The 18,945-nt window shown below is 43.4% G+C and overlaps 1 protein-coding gene across 4 annotated transcripts in view; it reads left to right on the top strand.

The window, feature by feature from the left end:
* Positions 1–18,945, top strand: part of LOC126235986 (uncharacterized) — a 95,474-nt gene that overhangs the window by 28,253 nt on the left and 48,276 nt on the right. Inside the window, exons 1-2 of one of the 4 annotated variants that reach the window (XM_049944970.1) lie at positions 5,111–5,213; positions 6,657–7,149. The exons of 2 other annotated variants lie outside the window; for them this stretch is intronic. In XM_049944970.1, the coding sequence (XP_049800927.1) occupies positions 5,165–5,213; positions 6,657–7,108 (501 nt within the window). In that variant the 5' untranslated portion in view covers positions 5,111–5,164 and the 3' untranslated portion in view covers positions 7,109–7,149. Of the gene's footprint in view, positions 1–5,110; positions 5,214–6,656; positions 7,150–18,945 lie in introns of those variants that run through there. One more of the 4 variants, XM_049944973.1, reaches the window with a different exon arrangement.

The following is an 18,945-nucleotide window of genomic DNA, read 5'->3' as shown; positions in this document are numbered from 1 at the left end:
GTTATGTCAAGAGAGCGTGGAGGCCAAACCGTTGGCCCATCACGACCAATCCATCGTCCAGGAAAGGTCATATCGAGATAGGTACCGACGTCCAAACCCCGATGAGGCGGTGCACCATCTTGCTGAAACAAGACATCGGGGTGATACTGAAGCAGCTGAGGAGCAGCATACAGTTGTAACATATCCAGATACACTGCAGATGTGATGGTAGCCTCAGCGAAGAAGAATGGCCCGATAATTCGATCGTGCAATAGCGCGCACCAAACATTCACCTTTGGACTGCCTCTGGTGCACTCCATGACCTCGCCAGGGGGTTGTGAACCCCAAATGCGCACATTATGGCGATTCAGTACTCCACTGACAGAAAAGGTCGCTTCGTCGGAAAAAGCAATTCGTCTGAGATAACCATAATCGTCCTCAATACGTGATAGCATTTCGACCGCAAAGTCATATCGACGTGTACTGTCATTGGGCAACAAGGCCTGAACGATTTGCTCTTTGTATGCACGAAACAATAAACGTTTGTGTAAAATATCATGGAGAGAGCTTTTTGGCGTCTGTAATGCACGTGAGGCCCTGCGCACCAGTTTCTTCGGACTTTGCAGAAAAGACTGTCTTACAGCTTCCACCCTGTCTGCTGAGGTTCTTGGTCGACCAGACCTCGGAAGGTCAGCAACCGATCCTGTGTTCCTGAACTTCTCATACCAGGCTTTAATGCCCTTGACAGCAGCTGGATTCGTTCCAAATGTTGTCTGGAAGTGTCTCTGCACTGTGGTTGGTGATCGTGTCTCATGGTACCACAGGACACACTGTGCCTTCTCCTGATTGGTTAACATGGCTTCTTGGGCACTGCACCTTATCCACTACTTACGTACTGCGAACCTAAAACAGAAAAAAACTTTGATAGTTGTAAACAATTCGACACAAGTTTCGTATTTGTATCTTACTTATAGCCTGAGTTATCAATTTATGTAATCAGGGAAAGTCTTTTCAGACACCCTGTACAGTTTGGACCAGAAGATTTGCTTTTATTGAGTGATTTAAGTTGCTTTACTGCTCCGAGGATATCTACTATTACGTTACTCATGTTAGCAGCTGTTCTTGATTCGAATTCTGGAATATTTACTTCGTCTTCTTTGCTGAAGGAATTTCGGAAACCTGTGTTCAGTAACTCTGCTTTGGCAGCACTGTCTGCGATAGTATCACCATCGCTATCTCGCAGAGAAGGCATTGATTGTGTCCTGCCGCTAACATACTTCACATACGACCAGAATCTCTCTGGATTTCCTGCCAGGTTTCGAGACTAAGTTTCGTTGTGGATACTTAAATTTGGCATGCTTTTCTCGTTGTTCCTGCAACAGTGTACCAACGAGAATCAGCTCCGTTGCTTGTTAATTTATTTGATATACATCTCACAATTCCCTTCGATACTATTTCTTTGAATTCAGGCCACATAGGTCTACACTTACACTGTTAATATGAAAGGAGTGGAGTTTGTCTCTCAGGAATGCGTGAAGTGGATGTTTATCTGCTTTTTTGAATACGTATATTTCTTGTTTACTTTTGGTGGATTTGGTGGCTACAATATTCAGTCTCGCTACAACAACCCTGTGTTCGCTAATACTTGTATCCGTTTTGGTACCCGTTTTTAACGTAGGATTATTTGTTGCTAAGAAATCAAGTGCGTTTCCACAACCGTGGCTCATGAACCAACTGTTAGAAATAATTTTCAGAAAATGCGTTTAGCACAATTTCGGATGATGTTTTACGCGTACCTCCGAAATTAAACATGTATTTTCGCCAACACATCAAGGGTAAATTAAAGTCACCACCAATTATAATTGTATGAGTCAGGTACGTGTTTGAAATCAAACTCAAGTTTTCTTTGAACATTTCAGCAATTGTATCATCTTAATTGAGAGGACGGTAAAAGAATCCAATCATTTTATTCCGGTTGCCAACAAGGCCCTCTGCTCATACTAACTCATAGTAACCATCTACTTCAATTACGGAAGAAGATAAACTAACAGCAACAAACACGCCATCCCCAACCGTGTTTAGCCTATCCTTTCGGACCACCGCTACGTTCTTCACAAAAATTTCGACTGAACCTATTTCCTGCTTTAGCCAGCTTTCAGAGCCTACAACGATTTGAGCATCAGTGCTATCTTTCAGCGCTTGGAGCTCTGGTACCTTCCCAGGAGCCGGCCGAAGTGGCCGTGTAGTTCTAGGCGCTGCAGTCTGGAACCGCGAGACTGCTACGGTCGCAGGTTCGAATCCTGCCTCGGGCATGGATGTGTGTGATGTCCTTAGGTTAGTTAGGTTTAACTAGTTCTAAGTTCTATGGGACTAATGACCTCAGAAGTTGAATCCCATAGTGCTCAGAGCCATTTGAACCATTTGAACCTTCCCAGGACAGCTGCAATTTACAACTGTTATATCGATGGTTCCTGTATCTACGTTCTTCCTCTGTTTGGTCTCCACCCTTTGTGACTGAAGGCCTTTTTGTGTTTTCACGAGACCCTCTAACCTACTGGACTCGCATTCGGGAGGACGACGGTTCAATCCCGTCTCCGGCCATCCTAATTTAGGTTTTCCGTGATTTCCCTAAATCGCTTCAGGCAAATGCCGGGATAGTTCCGTTGAAAGGGCACGGCCGATTTCCTTCCCCATCCTTCCCTCACCCGAGCTTGCGCTCCGTCTCTAATGACCTCGTTGTCGACGGGACGTTAAACACTAATCTCCTCCTCCTCTAATCTAAAAAAAAAAAACCGCCCAGTCCACGCCACACAGCCCCTGCTACCCATGTAGCCGCCTCCTGCATATAGTGGACGCCTCACCTATTCAGCGGAGCCCGAAATCCAACCACCCATTAGCACAAGTAGAGGAATGTGCAGCCTACACTGTCCCAGAACCGTGTGAGCCTCTGATTCAGACCCTCCACTCTGCTCTGCACCAGAAATCCACAATCGGTCCTTTCGATTAAGCTGCAAATGGTCAATTCTGCTTCCATCTCGCAAGCAAGACTGGCAGCCTTTACCACTTCTGTTAGCCCCTCGAAACCAGAGAGAATGTCTTGTGATTCAAAGTGACACCTGTCATTGGTACCGACGTGAGCCACCAAAGGCAGTTTACTCCAGTTTTCCGTTGACTAGGCAAAGACTGTAGAGAGTTTTGGGAAATACTTTAGTGTGGCGTAACCCGAGCACTACTGGAAAAGCTGCTTCATTCATGACAGTGCTGTGCAGTAACAATTGACGTTATCAGTATGGTTCCTGGCTGGTGTACTGCCTTTGCCGCAATCTCCTAGGAATATGTAAGTCAATAACAGTTGTCGGAAAAATGTGGACACCAGTTTCAACACCGTCTGGCATCGTACAATTATCTAGCCCAGTGATCGTGAAAGTTTTTTGTTCAAAAGTCACTGCTGACCCTGTGGGGTGGCATCTATGGCCGTGTATGAACCGATCTTGTCACTAACTGGTGACCTATATGAATTAGTATTTTATGAGCCCCCAATAGACTAGCTATAGAAAGGACACGGTAACCCAGACACACCTGGAAAGCCTGCTTCATTCATGCCAGTGCTGTGCAGCACTCAGTACATCGTCAGAGATCGGTAGTTTTCGGAACAATTCGTGTCGGCTGTTCTCTATTTCACAGTGCTGCCACCATCAGCGACCCAAAAGTTGCTACACTGCAATTTCCTGACGAAGTGTTGTGTTGGTTGTGTGAGCGGATGATAAATTGATTATTGACAGTTATTATAGTTATATTTAAATGCATTAAACAATAAGAGACACAATGAAAAATATTTGCTAAATGTTTTGAGTATAATTTTTCCTCTACACGTTGCGTTGTATTACGACAGCCTCAATTTAATTTCATACTTGTTGTTACAAATATAAACCGCATTTGATCATGACGTCTCCGAGGTAGGCGGCCACCGTAGCTCACACTCGAATTAAGCACACCTTAAATTTCTATCGTATTTGCAAATACATACACTGGAAAGTAACGTGAATTATTAGCACAGACAGTTCACTGATACGTTAGCAGAACATAACAAACATTTTTATACACTTTGCATCCCCTAGATAGAGCGCGCTACTCGTGTAGTGACCCGTCATGCAGACAGGACCCTTCCAGCCCAATACCTCGTTGGCTGGTAGCAGGCAAGAGGGAGTGGCAGCTGTGAATATCTGGGAGTCTTTCTTACAACCAAGGGAAAGGTCAAGGAAACCTCAGGGAGAACTGAAGGAGGGGGACTATTTAAACGTAATTCCGGGGCAATGAGCCCAGACAAAACATCCAAAGCCTCGTATCCGCGAAAGTCTTTTTATTTATCCGTATACCAAGTGAAGTCGATGACTTATTTGACGTATGCGGTGAATCTATATCGACCTGAGTGAAAGAAACTAGTTTACCGTGAGCAGATTTCGTTATGGTTGGGGGAAGACTACGGGTTGCATCTGGATCTTGTTTAACTGGCGACAACAGTTTAAATTTCTTTCGTACATGATCCGTGGTGAACGTGATTAATTTTTACTGTTGGACGTCAAAAGGAGGGAAAGAGTCCTTCCAATATTCTGAACAGTACAACCATTTCTCGTATAGATTAACATAGCCATCTGAGAACCATAGCTGTCAATTATAGCAATGAAGTACCTGGAAAAGGAGGATCTAACAACGCATCATTTGTTGCCTGTTTGAGAAATACTTAACAAGTAGGTATGTGTAAATGCCTGCCGGAATAGGGCTGTGTACAGAAACCGATGTAAACTATCAGTTTTCAATTGCGCAACTACTGTATCAAGAGAGAAATGCTGTACAGTGGTACAACGTGGTTGACTTCAGTTATCAGCACGTGACTACCTGTCGCAGATAGAAATCAGATTACCCAAGCTCTCGAAGCCTCTTGTTACTTTATCTAAAGAGAGCCTATCCAGCTACTCTCGAACATAACGAGATTTTTCAAGCGTTGCTGCATTAAAAGCTTAATTTTAGAAATGCGTCATTGAATGACGCAACGTAGTTCCACTGAAAAGCCGGCCGACAGACGTCGTATCTGGTGGGCTGCGTGTATATAAGATGGGGGCAGCGATCTAAGAGTCATCAGATTTCTTCGTTCCTTGAGGAGTGCAGACGGACAAGGACAATCACCATGCTGAGAGAAGCCGCAGCCCTTTTGCTGATTGCAGCTGTTGCCAGTGGTAAGTGATCCGCTGTCTCAATGTTCTGTGAAGTGTGACTATCTAGGAGCAAGTTATAAGCATATTGTTGTAACATATAAAGAAAAATCAACAAACTGTCATGAAAATACATAGCAGCGAAACTTGAATTGGCTTGGAACGATAGTTCATAGCATTTTTAATACTGCAGAGAGTTTCAGATTACACATCCGGACACAGCCCTAGGTTCCAGAGCTACATGTAGCAGACAGCGTGAATTTCATAAATTCTTGTTTAGTATAAATTCCTCTTTCTTCATATGGAGTTATTTCACTTATTAACAACTAACGACAGTTTATGGAAGTATAAAATCACAGTAAAGCAAAAGCAATTGAAACTTAAAACATAAATAACGGAGGAAAAGGCTATTTTACTCTTTTAATTTATGTATTAGTTATTGCAATAAACGTGAGCAAAAACACACGACAGAACTATATTTTTGTTTAAAATCCTCGCCATTTTATTATTTTTCAAATTTCAAAAAATTGTGCTAATACTCTGTCACAATATCCTATAGATAAAGAAAATTGTTTGTTTTTTGATTTCGGATAAGATTTGCAGACAGAGACATCCGTCATGAACACACCTCATTTTCGACATAGCATGGGGAGGCGTAATGAAGACTGAATTTTTTAAAAAAAGCAATCAGAAAATGTTATCCAGTAATCAATAAGTAATGTGCAACAAGATATACATTGATTGCTTCATTTGTTTTTCCAAAACGAAATCGTAAAAGTCCCTTATTTTATAGGCTGTCTAGGAGAATGTACCTTTAATGGATATTGCAATTTTATGCTATTATGTTCTTAGAAATGAGTAAAATCACATACTAATAAACGTGTAAGTATTTGATATTAGAAAAATGGAAAACAATTCGAAAAACTGTAACTACATAACGTATATAGGGAAAAACTTACGCTATAGAAAAACTCTCCACGGATACAAAGACAAAAAAAGGAAGCTGGGAACAGTACACATTAATATATGGGTTCTTTACAAGTGGAGTAGTTAGAGACAATAGCAGAAAGCTTATATCATAGCATACCAAGAAAGCGACAGATTGTGAAGAGAGACACTATTTGTCTTGCGTTCCTAAGCGGACTTTCCTATAGAAAACTATATCCATCTTATAAGCAACTCCTGAGGGAACATTACAGGGTGAGAAGTTTCACGGCAAAATTTATTTCTGATAATTGTTTTTGTCTCTGTTCTTCAGTCGAATCATAAAACATCACCTAAAACAACTTTAGATCCTTTTGCTTTGTCTTGAAGTTTTATCATTTAGCAAGTAGACACACGTGTGATTATAAATACTGTAGCCAACAGATAATTTTGGTGTTGTTTCTGTCTGTTTTCGTACGCCAGATTCTAGTAACGCTAGATAACAACTGACTGTCACTTAATGCGGACGTGATGTATTTTCAGCTTCGTACCCGAAGAGGACGGTGCTGTTCCAAGACCCGGCGGACTACGCGGGCGAGATGAAGTGCTGCATGGGCGTCTTCAACACCCCACACAACTACACGGGCGCGTACCAGGTGAACGCACTCTACCTCAGCAGCCACGTGCGCAACTACGCCACTCTGGAGATAGGCCCGGAGCAGCAGAACATCAGGATCACCATGAGCGAGACTCCCTATGGCGTGTCCGACTGGAAAGTCGTGGCCACAGCCACCTACTCGGAAGTAGCCGAACCTCTCCAGCTCCTCAGGGTGCCTATCAGCTACAAGACCGATCCGTCCAAATATTACCTGTTCGAAATCTCGTACGGTGGCAGCTACACATACCCTACATATTCATCTATCGATATATCTGCTGGTCCTTACAAGACAAGCTACAACGCCTTTATACTGGGTATCGACTACGAGAAAGCATAAATGTACTGAATACTGAGTTACAATAAATCAACCTGTTTATATTTGTTTGTTTGATTTGGAGACATTTGCTGAAATTCATTCCCTCTTCCTTCCCATTTTATTATTTTATTATTTTGTATTCGACTACAGTGTGTATCAGCACAGATTTTCTCTCTCTCTCTCTCTCTCTCTCTCTCTCGTAAGTGAAAACAATATGGCAGCTAGCTATCGCGAATTTAAAAACCACATGGTGGCGTTACGGGCATGTGACTCGGTAATTAAAGTATACATGGTGTATCACAGTTCATGTTACAAACTTCCAGAGGTTGTAGACGGGACTTAATAGATCAAGTTTTAAATGAGTACCCATGTCTGAAAACGGTTTTACCCATGTCTGAAAACGGTTTGTTTCTAAGTTACAACGAAAACAAAGCGTTCACATTTCACTCCTGTTTACTGAGATAGTTACAATAGCTGTTCGATATGACGACCACTAAGTTCACTGCACATAGTACATGTGCGCACAAAGTTCGCATAAGCCCTGTCCAATGCGCATGGTGCATTGTTAATCACTTCTGCCGCAACCATGACCTGTGCAATCAGATCTTTCCTCCTACTGCACAGTAGTCTCGTAAACAAGACTCTTCATGTGCCCCCACAACAAGTAGGCCAAAGGAGTTAAATCTGAGGATCTTGTTGGCTAAGCATGAGGCCCACCTCGACCGTTCCACCTGTCCCTGTATACTACGTTCAGATAGTTTCGGAGGCGAACTGCAAAATGTATTGCCTCGCCATCGTGTTGCAAGCACAATTTGTGCCGTATATCCAACAGCACTTCTTCCAAAACCTCCAACAGCACTTGTTACAGGAATATCAACTACCAGGCATCTGTTAGGTGAGGAGGAAGGATGTACGGTCCAGTCACTCGATCATCGAAGATACCTGTCCAAATATTGATGCCAAAAGTATGATGAAATCACCGTGAACACGTGAGTAAGGGGTTTTCTTGATCCCAAATGTGGTTATTTCGAGCGTTCAAACAACTCCACTGTTGAAATGTGCTTCGTCGATGAACAACATTCGGCTTGGGAACTGGGGAAAATCCACACACCGGTGTAAAAACCGAATACAGAAACTGATACGTTTCACAAAATCAGCCAGTAAAATGGCGTGCGAGTAGTGTATTGGACGTACACCGCTCATCACAGAACGTGCAAGTCGGAGGCTTACCCTCTCTTTAAACACGCCAAACAGCGCACGTTGTTGAGGAATGCACACCACACAACTTACATTAGATTAGATTATATGTAGTTTTCGTTCCAACTGATTCCCAGTGAGAAGATCCTGTGGGATGTGGTGCATTTCAGAAAACAAGAATACACTACTAATGTTCACAAAATAAGAACAGATATACTAATGTAGCTTCTACAGATCCCAAATGAAATCCCTCGTGGATGTGGAATCGTTAAAAAAAGAAAAAACCTTAAGTATATTTACATTCAAAGGGATTAAAACTTGTACCAAATATTAAATTCTTAATACCCATAGGTGCATATGATAATTCTTAGGCTGTTGTAGCCAAGCTTCATGAATTGAAAAAATTAAATACAAAAAATTACAACACTTATTGACAATGATCAAATTTCTGCACAAAATTTGTGCAGAGGTCAGATTGTAGACATATTCACTTTATGTTGTGGTCTTCAGTCCAGAGACTAGTGTGATGCAGTTCTCCATGCTACTCTATCCTGTGCAAGCTTCTTCATCTCCCAGTACCTACTGCAACCTACATCCTTCTGAATCTGTTTAGTGTATTCATCTATTGGTCTCCCTCTGCGATTTTTACCCTCCACGCTGCCCTCCAATACTAAATTGGTGATCCCTTGGTGTCTCAGAATATGCCCTGCTAACCGATCCCTTCTTCTAGTCAAGTTGTGCCACAAATTTCTCTTCTCCCCAATCCTGTTCAACACCTCCTCATTAGTTATGTGATCTACCCATCTAATCGTCCGCATTTTTCTGTAGCACCACGTTTCGAAAGCTTCTATTCTCTTCTTGTGTAAACTGTTTATCGTCCACATTTCACTTCCATACATGGCTACACTCCATACAAATACTTTCAGAAACGACTTCCTGACACTTAAATCTATACTCGATGTTAACAAATTTCTCTTCTTCAGTAACTCTTTCCTTACCATTGACAGTCTACGTTTTATATCCTCTCTACTTCGACCATCATGAGTTATTTTACTCCCCAAATAGCAAAACTCGTTTACTACTTAAGTGTCTCATTTCCTAATCTAATTCCCGCACCATCACCCGATTTAATTCGACTACATTCCATTAACCTCGTTTTGTCTTTGTTGATGTTCATCTTATATCTTCCTTTCAAGACACTGTGCATTCCATCTTTGTGAGGCCTTCCCCCCCCCCCCCCCCCTCAAAGAGGTACCCATGTTCACCCAACGACTTAGACTACCACGGCGGTGGACGTTGTGTCATCAGCGTTGGACTGTGGGTAAATGGAATCGTGTTCCCTAATATGATTAATGACATTTCTGGTTACACAATGCCGATGGTCGTGTCTGGATATATCATCATACAGGCGAACTGCTGCTCGAAACATGCTCTACACCTCGGACGCAAGCCGGTGGCAGTGTGATATTACTTGGGCTCCCATGGAGGGCACTATGGCAGACTCATACATTTTATGCTTCAACGTGAAGAGTCTATTTGTTGCCACTTGCCCGATTTATTTTAGAAATTCTGATGGAAAATTATCCATCCCATCAGCCTTATTCGAAACTAAGTCTACCAAAGTTCCTTAGATTCTGCTTCTCTTATTGGGTCCCCTGTGTCTTCTATATCGACTCCCGTTTCTTTTTCTATCACGCCATCAGATAAGTCTTCCCAATGATAGAGGTCTTCAGCGTACTCTTTCCACCTATCTGGTTTCTCCTCTGCATTTAACAGTGGAATTCCCGTTGCACTCTTAATCTTACCACTCTTGCTTTGAATGTCACCGAAGGCTATTTTCACGGTTCTACAGGCTGGGTCAATCCTTCCGAAGATCACATTTTTTTCGATTTCTTCACATTTTTATGCAGCCATTTTGCAATAGTTTCCTGCACAAGTAACAAGTAGAGCTGAAATAATCTAATCCAAGAACAGTAGCAGTTCTGTGTCGTGATTATAAGCAGCAGTCAGCCCGCATATGTGTCATTGTGGCGCTCGGTGTGAACGATGGACGGCCTGTTATTTAGTTGTACTTATGAACTGAAATTACCTACTCAGATTATTTGCTCAAAAGGCGAAGACTGTGATGGAGGCTCCATTTAAGTCGTCGTCTTTCTAACATCCCCGCAACTTGCGTAGAAATAGATCTTCGAACACCAAAACTAAGATTCAGAAAACTCCAAGAAAAATTCTGGACTTGTACCTCGAACTCAGGACCAAATATTCTTAAAATCAGTCGTAACAATGCCTAGCAATTTTTTGTCCCAATCACAGTTCAAAACTCCTCCACAACCGGAGGTAATTCTGTCAGTGACAATTTATCACGATGTCTGACCAAAAATGATATATTCTGGCAACTCCATTCAGTATCTCCAACTGTATTAGTCCCAATTCATTACATTTCTCTCCCTCTTAATACGAAATTTTTCGAGAAATCAGTCTTTTCCACTTTCCAGAGAGCGCAACGCTCTATTGCAATTTTATATAGTACGTTAACTCTGGCTGCGCGTGTTATCACATTTTCAATGGATCCCTTGTTTCTTTGAATATAGAATAAAACATGAAATGAAATATTTAGTGAAGACAGGTTACAGAAAAGAGAATAGCATAACGATCATATAGTAGTGCATTTCGTCTTGCTATAACTGGATTTAGGGATGTTGAAGTAAGAGAATAAAAAAAAGATGAGGTAAGTGTGAGATTTTGAGTAAAATTCTTTTTAGTGTCAGAAACGAACAGTGGAACAAACATTAAGAGCATCGAATTTCAACAAAGAAATCGTGAATATAAATAACGGGAGGACATTTTATTGCCCCGACCAACGATGGTTTTGGTACGTCCGGTAAAAAAGCAAGAAAAATATTTGTTTAATAAACAACTCCCTTCTCGACATATTCAGCTTTGAGGCATATACACCTGGTCCAGCGATCCTCCAGTTTCTCTTACACACTGTTGGACACTCGATGACTGATTTTAACACTTTCTCATTTGATGATACTTTCTTCTCAGCAAGCCAAAGTTTTAAGTTACGGAATAGGACGATTTCACTTGGGTCTAATTATGGTGAATAGGCTGAATGAGGAATAAATTCAAAGCCCAGTTCATGCTGTTTCTCCATTGCTATCGCTGATGTGTTGGATGGCGCCATATTCAGGTAAAAGAGTATTTCTTTTCATGGTAACCTTGGTCTTTATTTTCGGGCAGAGCAAGTTTCCAAAGATCCAACAATGAAGCACCCACGTCGCACTCTCATTCTCCATAGCTAATTCTCCGTGTAGGATGTCAGGCCCAGTTGAGATGCCAACAGCCTCAGGAATCTAACGAATTTTTATTCGGCGATCATGTATCTTCAAATCACGGATTCTTTCAATGGTTACGTTTGTGGTAATGTCAGATGGACGTCCGGAGCGTGCTTCGTCTTCGGTGCTTGGCCGACAACGTTCAAATTCATTAATCCAAAAGTGTATGGTTTTCGGCGATGGCGGAGACTCTACGTGCACTTCATCCAGTTCTGTTTTGATTTGTGCAGCATTCCAACTTTTATTTGAAAAGTGTTTGATAATAGCACGAAACTCGGTTTTCTCGATTTTCAATGCCACTTGACACACCGACCAATTCAATGGCTGTTAACAATGAAGTGCACGGGGTTCTTTGATGAAATTCTTTATATGATCCTTGGAAAAACCAAGCTTACCAAACATGAAGGTGCAACAAAGTTTGAATCTCTCATGGAAATTTACCACACTTATCAAAAAAAAACTCTTGTACAGTAGTAAATAGTCTTCACGGGTTTGACCCCCCATGACGTTGTGCTAATTCCACAATATTTCCACGGAGCAACTGTCCGACTTCTTCAGACGGTACATCCTCGCTGGTGTATAGGTACGACTGACGGTATCCGCACGTCGTCGCCCTATGTATACACACATCAAAAAACGTTTTGCATCACCTCGTTTCTGTGAGTTCCGCAACCTGTACAGAAAATTGACACAGAGATCGACATAAACATCATTTCCGCTCATTTTATTGCTCATGAAAAACACACATTGCATGTTGTACCACCATACAGCGGGACTTTCAAAGGTGGTGGTCCAGATTGCTGTCCTCTTGCATTTATGCATGCATGTATTCGTCGTGGCATACTATCCACAAGTGCATCAAGGCATTGTTGACCCAGATTGTCCTCCTCAACGGCGATGCGGCGTAGATCCCTCAGAGTGCTTGATGGGTCACATCGTCTATAAACAGCTTTTCAATCTATCCCAGGCATGTTCGATAGGGTTCATGCCTGGAGAACATGCAGGCCACTCTAATCGAGCGAAGTCGTTATCCTGAAGGAAGTCATTCACAAGATGTGCAAGATGGGGGCGCGAATTGTCATCCATGAAGACGAATGCCTCGCCAATATGCTGCTGATACGGTTGCACTATGGGTCGGAGGATAGTATTCACGTATCCTTTAGCCGTTACGGCGCCTTTCATGACCACCAGCGGCGTACGTCGGCCCCACGTAATGACACCTCAAAACATCAGGGAACCTCCCCTTGCTGCACTCGCTGGACAGTGTGTCTAAGGCGTTTAGCCTGACCAGGTTACCACCAAACACGTCTCCGACGATTGTCTGATTGAAGACATATGCGACACTCATCGGTGAAGAGAACGTGATGCCAATCCAGAGCTGTCGATTCGGCATGTTGTTGGGCCCATCTATACCGCGCTGCATAGTGTCGTGGTTACAAAGATGGACCTCGCCATGGATGTCAGGTGTGAAGTTGGGCATCATGCAACCTATTACGCACAGTTTTAGTCTTAACACGACGTCTTGTGGCTGCACAAAAAGCATTATTCAACATGGTGGCGTTGCTGTCAGGGTTCCTCCAAGCCATAATCTGTAAGTAGCGGTCATCGATTGCAGTAGTAGTCCTTGGGCAGCCTGAGCGAGGCATGTCATCGACAGTTCCTGTGCCTCTGTATATCCTCCATGTCCGAACAACATCGCTTCGGTTCACTCCGAGACGCCTGGACACTTCCCTTGTTGAGAGACCTTAAAGGCACAAAGTAACAATTCAGACGCGATCGAACCGCGGTAGTGACCGTCTAGGCGTGGTTGAACTACAGACAACACGAGCCGCGTACCTCCTTCCTCGTGGAATGACTGGAACTGATCGGCTATCGGACATCTTCATCTAATTGTCGCTGCTCATGTATGGTTGTTTACATCTTTGGGCAGGTTAGTGACATCTCTGAAAAGTTCAAAAATGGTTCAAATGGATCTGAGCACTATGGGACTTAACTGCTGAGGTCATCAGTCCCCTAGAACTTAGAACTACTTAAACCTAACTAACCTAAGGACATCACACACATCCATGCCCGAGGCAGGATTCGAACCTGCGACCGTAGCGGTCACGCGGTTCCAGACTGTAGCGCCTAGAACCGCTCGACCACTCCGGCTGGCTCTGAAAAGTCAGAGGGACTGTATCTGTGATACAATATCCAGAATCAGCGTTTATCTTCAGAAGTTCTGGGAACCGGATGATGCAAAACGTGTTTTGATGTGTGTCTGTTTCAGTATTACTGTACTGCACATCAGTAACAAGTAGAAGAACGCTGCGATGAACATCAGCGCCATACACGCCTACGTTAAGGGGGAAAATCGGCAATTGCAGAACACTGCCTGAATACAGGACATCGCATGATTTATGAAAAGATGAAAGTTTTATCCCCTCACCATCTTTCTGGGATTGCGTCATTAAGGAAGCAATACATATCTGTACAACTGATAATCTCATCAACAGGGATGCAGGGTAGAAACTGAGCATAACCTGGAATCCTACGTCGGCTGCTATTACATCACGACTAGAAATTAAGAATTTTTCGACAACAGACGCGTCATAGCATTTGTCTAGTATAGAGTTTTAGTGAGTGACGTCTGGCCGCAGTGTTACTAAACATCATGTACAGACACGCGCAGGTTGGAATCCTGCCTCGGGCATGGATATGTGTGATGTCCTTAGGTTAGTTAGGTTTAACTAGTTCTAAGTTCTAGGGGACTAATGACCTCAGAAGTTGAGTCCCATAGTGCTCAGAGCCATTTGAACCATTTGAACCTTCCCAGGACAGCTGCAATTTACAACTGTTATATCGATGGTTCCTGTATCTACGTTCTTCCTCTGTTTGGTCTCCACCCTTTGTGACTGAAGGCCTTTTTGTGTTTTCACGAGACCCTCTAACCTACTGGACTCGCATTCGGGAGGACGACGGTTCAATCCCGTCTCCGGCCATCCTGATTTAGGTTTTCCGTGATTTCCCTAAATCGCTTCAGGCAAATACCGGGATGGTTCCTTTGAAAGGGCACGGCCGATTTCCTTCCCCATCCTTCCCTCACCCGAGCTTGCGCTCCGTCTCTAATGACCTCGTTGTCGACGGGACGTTAAACACTAATCTCCTCCTCCTCTAATCTAAAAAAAAAACCGCCCAGTCCACGCCACACAGCCCCTGCTACCCGTGTAGCCGCCTCCTGCATATAGTGGACGCCTCACCTATTCAGCGGAGCCCGAAATCCAACCACCCATTGGTACACAAGTAGAGGAATGTGCAGACTACACGGTCGCAGAACCGTGTGAGCCTCTGATTCAGACCCTCCACTCTGCTCTGCACCAGAAATCCACAATCGGTCCTTTCGATTAAGCTGCAAATGGCCAATTCTGCTTCCATTTCGCAAGCAAGACTGGCAGCCTTTACCACTTCTGTTAGCCCCTCGAAACCAGAGAGAATGTCTTGTGATTCAAAGTGACACCTGTCAGTGGTACCGACGTGAGCCACCACAGGCAGTTTGCTGCACTCTGTGCTCTTCATGGGATCCGGAAGGAGCCGTTCCATGTATGGAATGACTCCACACAATGCACTTCTCTGCAGCCATGTCCATAAGAGGCACCTTAACGTGTCTAACGTTGGAGCTTCCAACTAACAGTATTCCCACTGTCTGTGTTTTCCCGGATCTTGCAGGATGAGGGGTTTCCTCTGAAACAGAATAGGTGATGGCATCTGGCTGAGCGACAGTGTTGGCCACAGACAGCACTTGCAACCTGTTTGTCTGTCTAACTATGGAGACCTTATATGCGGCTCCCTGGGAAATCTTTCGCCGCCTACTACACCCTGTGTGACCTCCCACTCGACCACAGGTGAGGGTTCAGCCTCAGTGTGAGCAGTAACTGGGCTGGCCACCGGTGAGGACCAATTGGAGGACTTGGACGTGCTCGACATCCGTTGGATCCCCACAGCTGGACCACAGCAGTGGTGCCCATCCGCTGCAGCGTCAAGCTGTGTAACTGAAGCCATCATAGCCTGGAGCTGAGAGCGAAGTGTCACCAACTCGGCTCGCATCCACACAAAACAATCACAGTCCCTACCCATACTAAAGACCATGGAAAACAAAACTATCCAGATAAACAGACTATTGGCATATGCTACAGAACTCTACTGTAGACACCGCCGAAAACGCCAGAACTGTGTCTAAAATTAGATTAATGCTCAGAGATTCAAAAACCTAACTACTGAAGCACTTAGATGAGACTAAATAATTCGCCCCTGTCTATAAACTTGTAATATGTCACAAAATCAGTTTACTTTCCGAAGCAAACGAGAACGCGAGAACTGTGGCTATGAGATATTAAATTAACACGCAGAAACTCATGAAAGTAAACTATTAAAGCACACAGATGATATTATAAAATTCGCTCCTTGTTAGGAACTAGTAAATGTCACAAAATCGGTTACTTCCCTGTTGCAGCGTCTGCGTCTGTCTTGGCTGGCTGCTGCTGCTGCTGCTGCCTGACTCATTACAGCATCTATGGTTTTGAAAGTTAAGAAGGCTAGGAGAGTGGTTCTCCTAGACAGAGCAGATAAGCAGTTATCAGCATCTTACTCAGACAGTGAATTGGCTTCAATTGGTAACAGGGAGGCAGACGTAGAAGAACTATGGGTCAAGTTTAAGCAGATTGTAAATCTGGATAATTACGTGCCTAGTAAGTGGTTAAAGGATGGAAAAAACCACTACGGTTTAATAACGTAATTCGTAAACTGCTGAGGAGCGGAGGCCGTTGCACTCTAGGTTCAAAAGGCTACACACAGACGACGACAAGCGAATGTTAATAGAGATTCATGCGCCAGTGAAAAGAACTATTCGCGAAGTATGTAACAACTACCACGGTCACACCTTAGCAAAAGATCTGGCAGAGGATCCGAGAACATTCTGGTCGTATCGAGATTGCTAAGCGGGTGTAAGGCTTCCATTCAGTCCCTCGTTGACCAGTCTGGTGTGGAAGATGAAGATAGCAAAACGAAAGACTAAGTTTTAAGTTTCACGTTCAACACATCGTTCACGCAGGAAAACCGTACAAACATACCGTCAACTGATCATCGGACAGACTGACGACTGGACGACGTAGAAATAAGAATACCTGGCGTAGAGAAGCAACTTAAAGATTTGAAAATCAATAAATCACCAGGTCCTGATGGAATCCCAGTTTGATTTTACAGAGTGTACTCTAAGGCACTAGCCCCTTACCTAGTTTGCATTTATCGTGAATCTCTCGCCCAGCGACTGGAAAAAAGTGCACGAGACTCTGTGGTTTGGAGGGAAGTCGACGTTCTGACTCAACACCAGGGTATTCTTCTGGGAACAGGTCGGGACTCGCGGCAGGCCAGCCCACTTCAGGAATGCTACTGGGCACAAACCACTTACTCACAAATGCTGCATTGTGACACGGTGCACTGTGAAGCTGATACAATCATCACCTCAGAATTGTTGATCCACTGTCCTTAGTACACCGTGCTGTTAAATGCAGTCATAACATTCGGCGTTTAGCGCTTCCTTAAGCGCAATAAAGGAACAACAACCGCCAAAACCGTTGCACTTTTCACTGTTAACACTCCAAATGATAGGAAATAACGTTCTACGGGCATTGGCCAAGCTCAGACCCATCTTTTTAACTGCATAGGCACAGGCATTCTTGTAGATGGACTGCTGGCAACACTTTGGAGCTCACGAGTGATTTCTTCCGAAGATTTAATGTGATGTTTTACAACCAGAACGATTAGTCAGAGAAGGCGACTTGTTAGATGCGGCATTTATGCTAGGTCCCAAGTTATCTCTTTTGTTCGTGGTATATTGCCACTGCAGAGCAATACAGAAAGTAAAAGGATGTGACAAAATGTTTAGTATACATATCTCTTAGTACATTGCTAGGAGAAGGAGAGATATGTTCTCTCGAGAATGATCAAACATGCTACATTTGTGTTTAGAAATAACCCTGACACAAAATAATTTGGCATTTATTTCGAAAGTAATGTATTACGATTATAATAACTGGGCTTACCGTAATCGGAAAAATATCCCAGTCTAATTTAAATATTTACTCTGTGCACAAGTTTGGCGTCGTCAATCACATCTACATGTGGGGAAAAAAAGAAAGGGTCTGGTCATTGCACTTCCTAGAAAACACGGCATTTGTGAAAACTGTGGCCGTCGTCAGCATAAAGGGATAGTAGCACGACCTGCCGATGATCAGACAGAGACATCACTGATTGCTCCTCATTTCAAATTGAAAGTGTAATTTACGCAAGGAAGAAATGTGATCTGTTCCGTTACCGTACAGAAAACTGATTCTAACATACAATTTAACATGTGCAAAAAATCCTGGCACTGTGATAAGTACGAATCTCTGACGTAACAATGAGATATAAAGGTTCTTCAACACACAGTCTTGTTGCCCTTGAGCACACATACGTCAATGAAGAGGTAATAATTCTCTCACAACTGGGAAAATTGATATATCGATAACGTCATCAAGAAACTGATATAGCTCAGCAGACTCTTAAACAAATTATTCCATGTATTCAAGCTACAAAGCCACGCCCGAGATCACTGCATCAAACACGGTTTACTTTGAGCGTCAAGCCGTCAACAAGTCACCACTGAAACTCATTTGCTAATACATTCAAGACAGAACGGTCTAAAATGAAAATAGAAGAGGCATATTGTGTTCAGTTATCACCACTTTTTCAGTCATTAGTAGCTTCCTGTTTTCGGATCCATTAACATAAATTAATGTTGTACATATGCTGAGGTGACGTAAGTAATGGGATACCGATATGCACGTATACAGACAGCGGTAGTTCGCATATACGAGCTGTAAAAGGGCGGTGCATTGGCGGAGCTATCATTTGCACTCAGGTCATTCATATGAAAGGGTTTCCGACGTGGATTATGGCCGCACAACAGGAATTAAGAGACTTTGAACACGGAGTGGTTGCTGGAACCTGAGGCATGGGACATTCCTTTTCGGAAATCGTTAGGGAATTCTAAGTTCTGAGATGAACAGTGTCGAGAGTGTACCGAGAACACAAAATTTCAGGGATTGCCTCTCACCAAGAACAACGGAGTGGTTGACGGCCTTCACTTAATGAGTGACGGAAGCGGCGTTTGTGCGGTGTTGTCAGTGCTAACAGACAAGCAACACTGGGTGAAACGACCACAGAAATCAATGTGGGAAGTAAGACGAACGTATCCGTGAGGACAGCGCGACGATATTTGGTGTTAATGGACTGTGGCAGCAGACTACC

The sequence above is a fragment of the Schistocerca nitens genome, chromosome 2 (genome assembly GCF_023898315.1).
Source record: "Schistocerca nitens isolate TAMUIC-IGC-003100 chromosome 2, iqSchNite1.1, whole genome shotgun sequence".
In the NCBI taxonomy this organism is placed as follows: Eukaryota; Metazoa; Arthropoda; class Insecta; order Orthoptera; family Acrididae; genus Schistocerca; species Schistocerca nitens.
The sequence above is the reverse complement of the archived record's forward strand: the minus strand, read 5'-3'. Positions and strand labels throughout refer to the sequence as shown.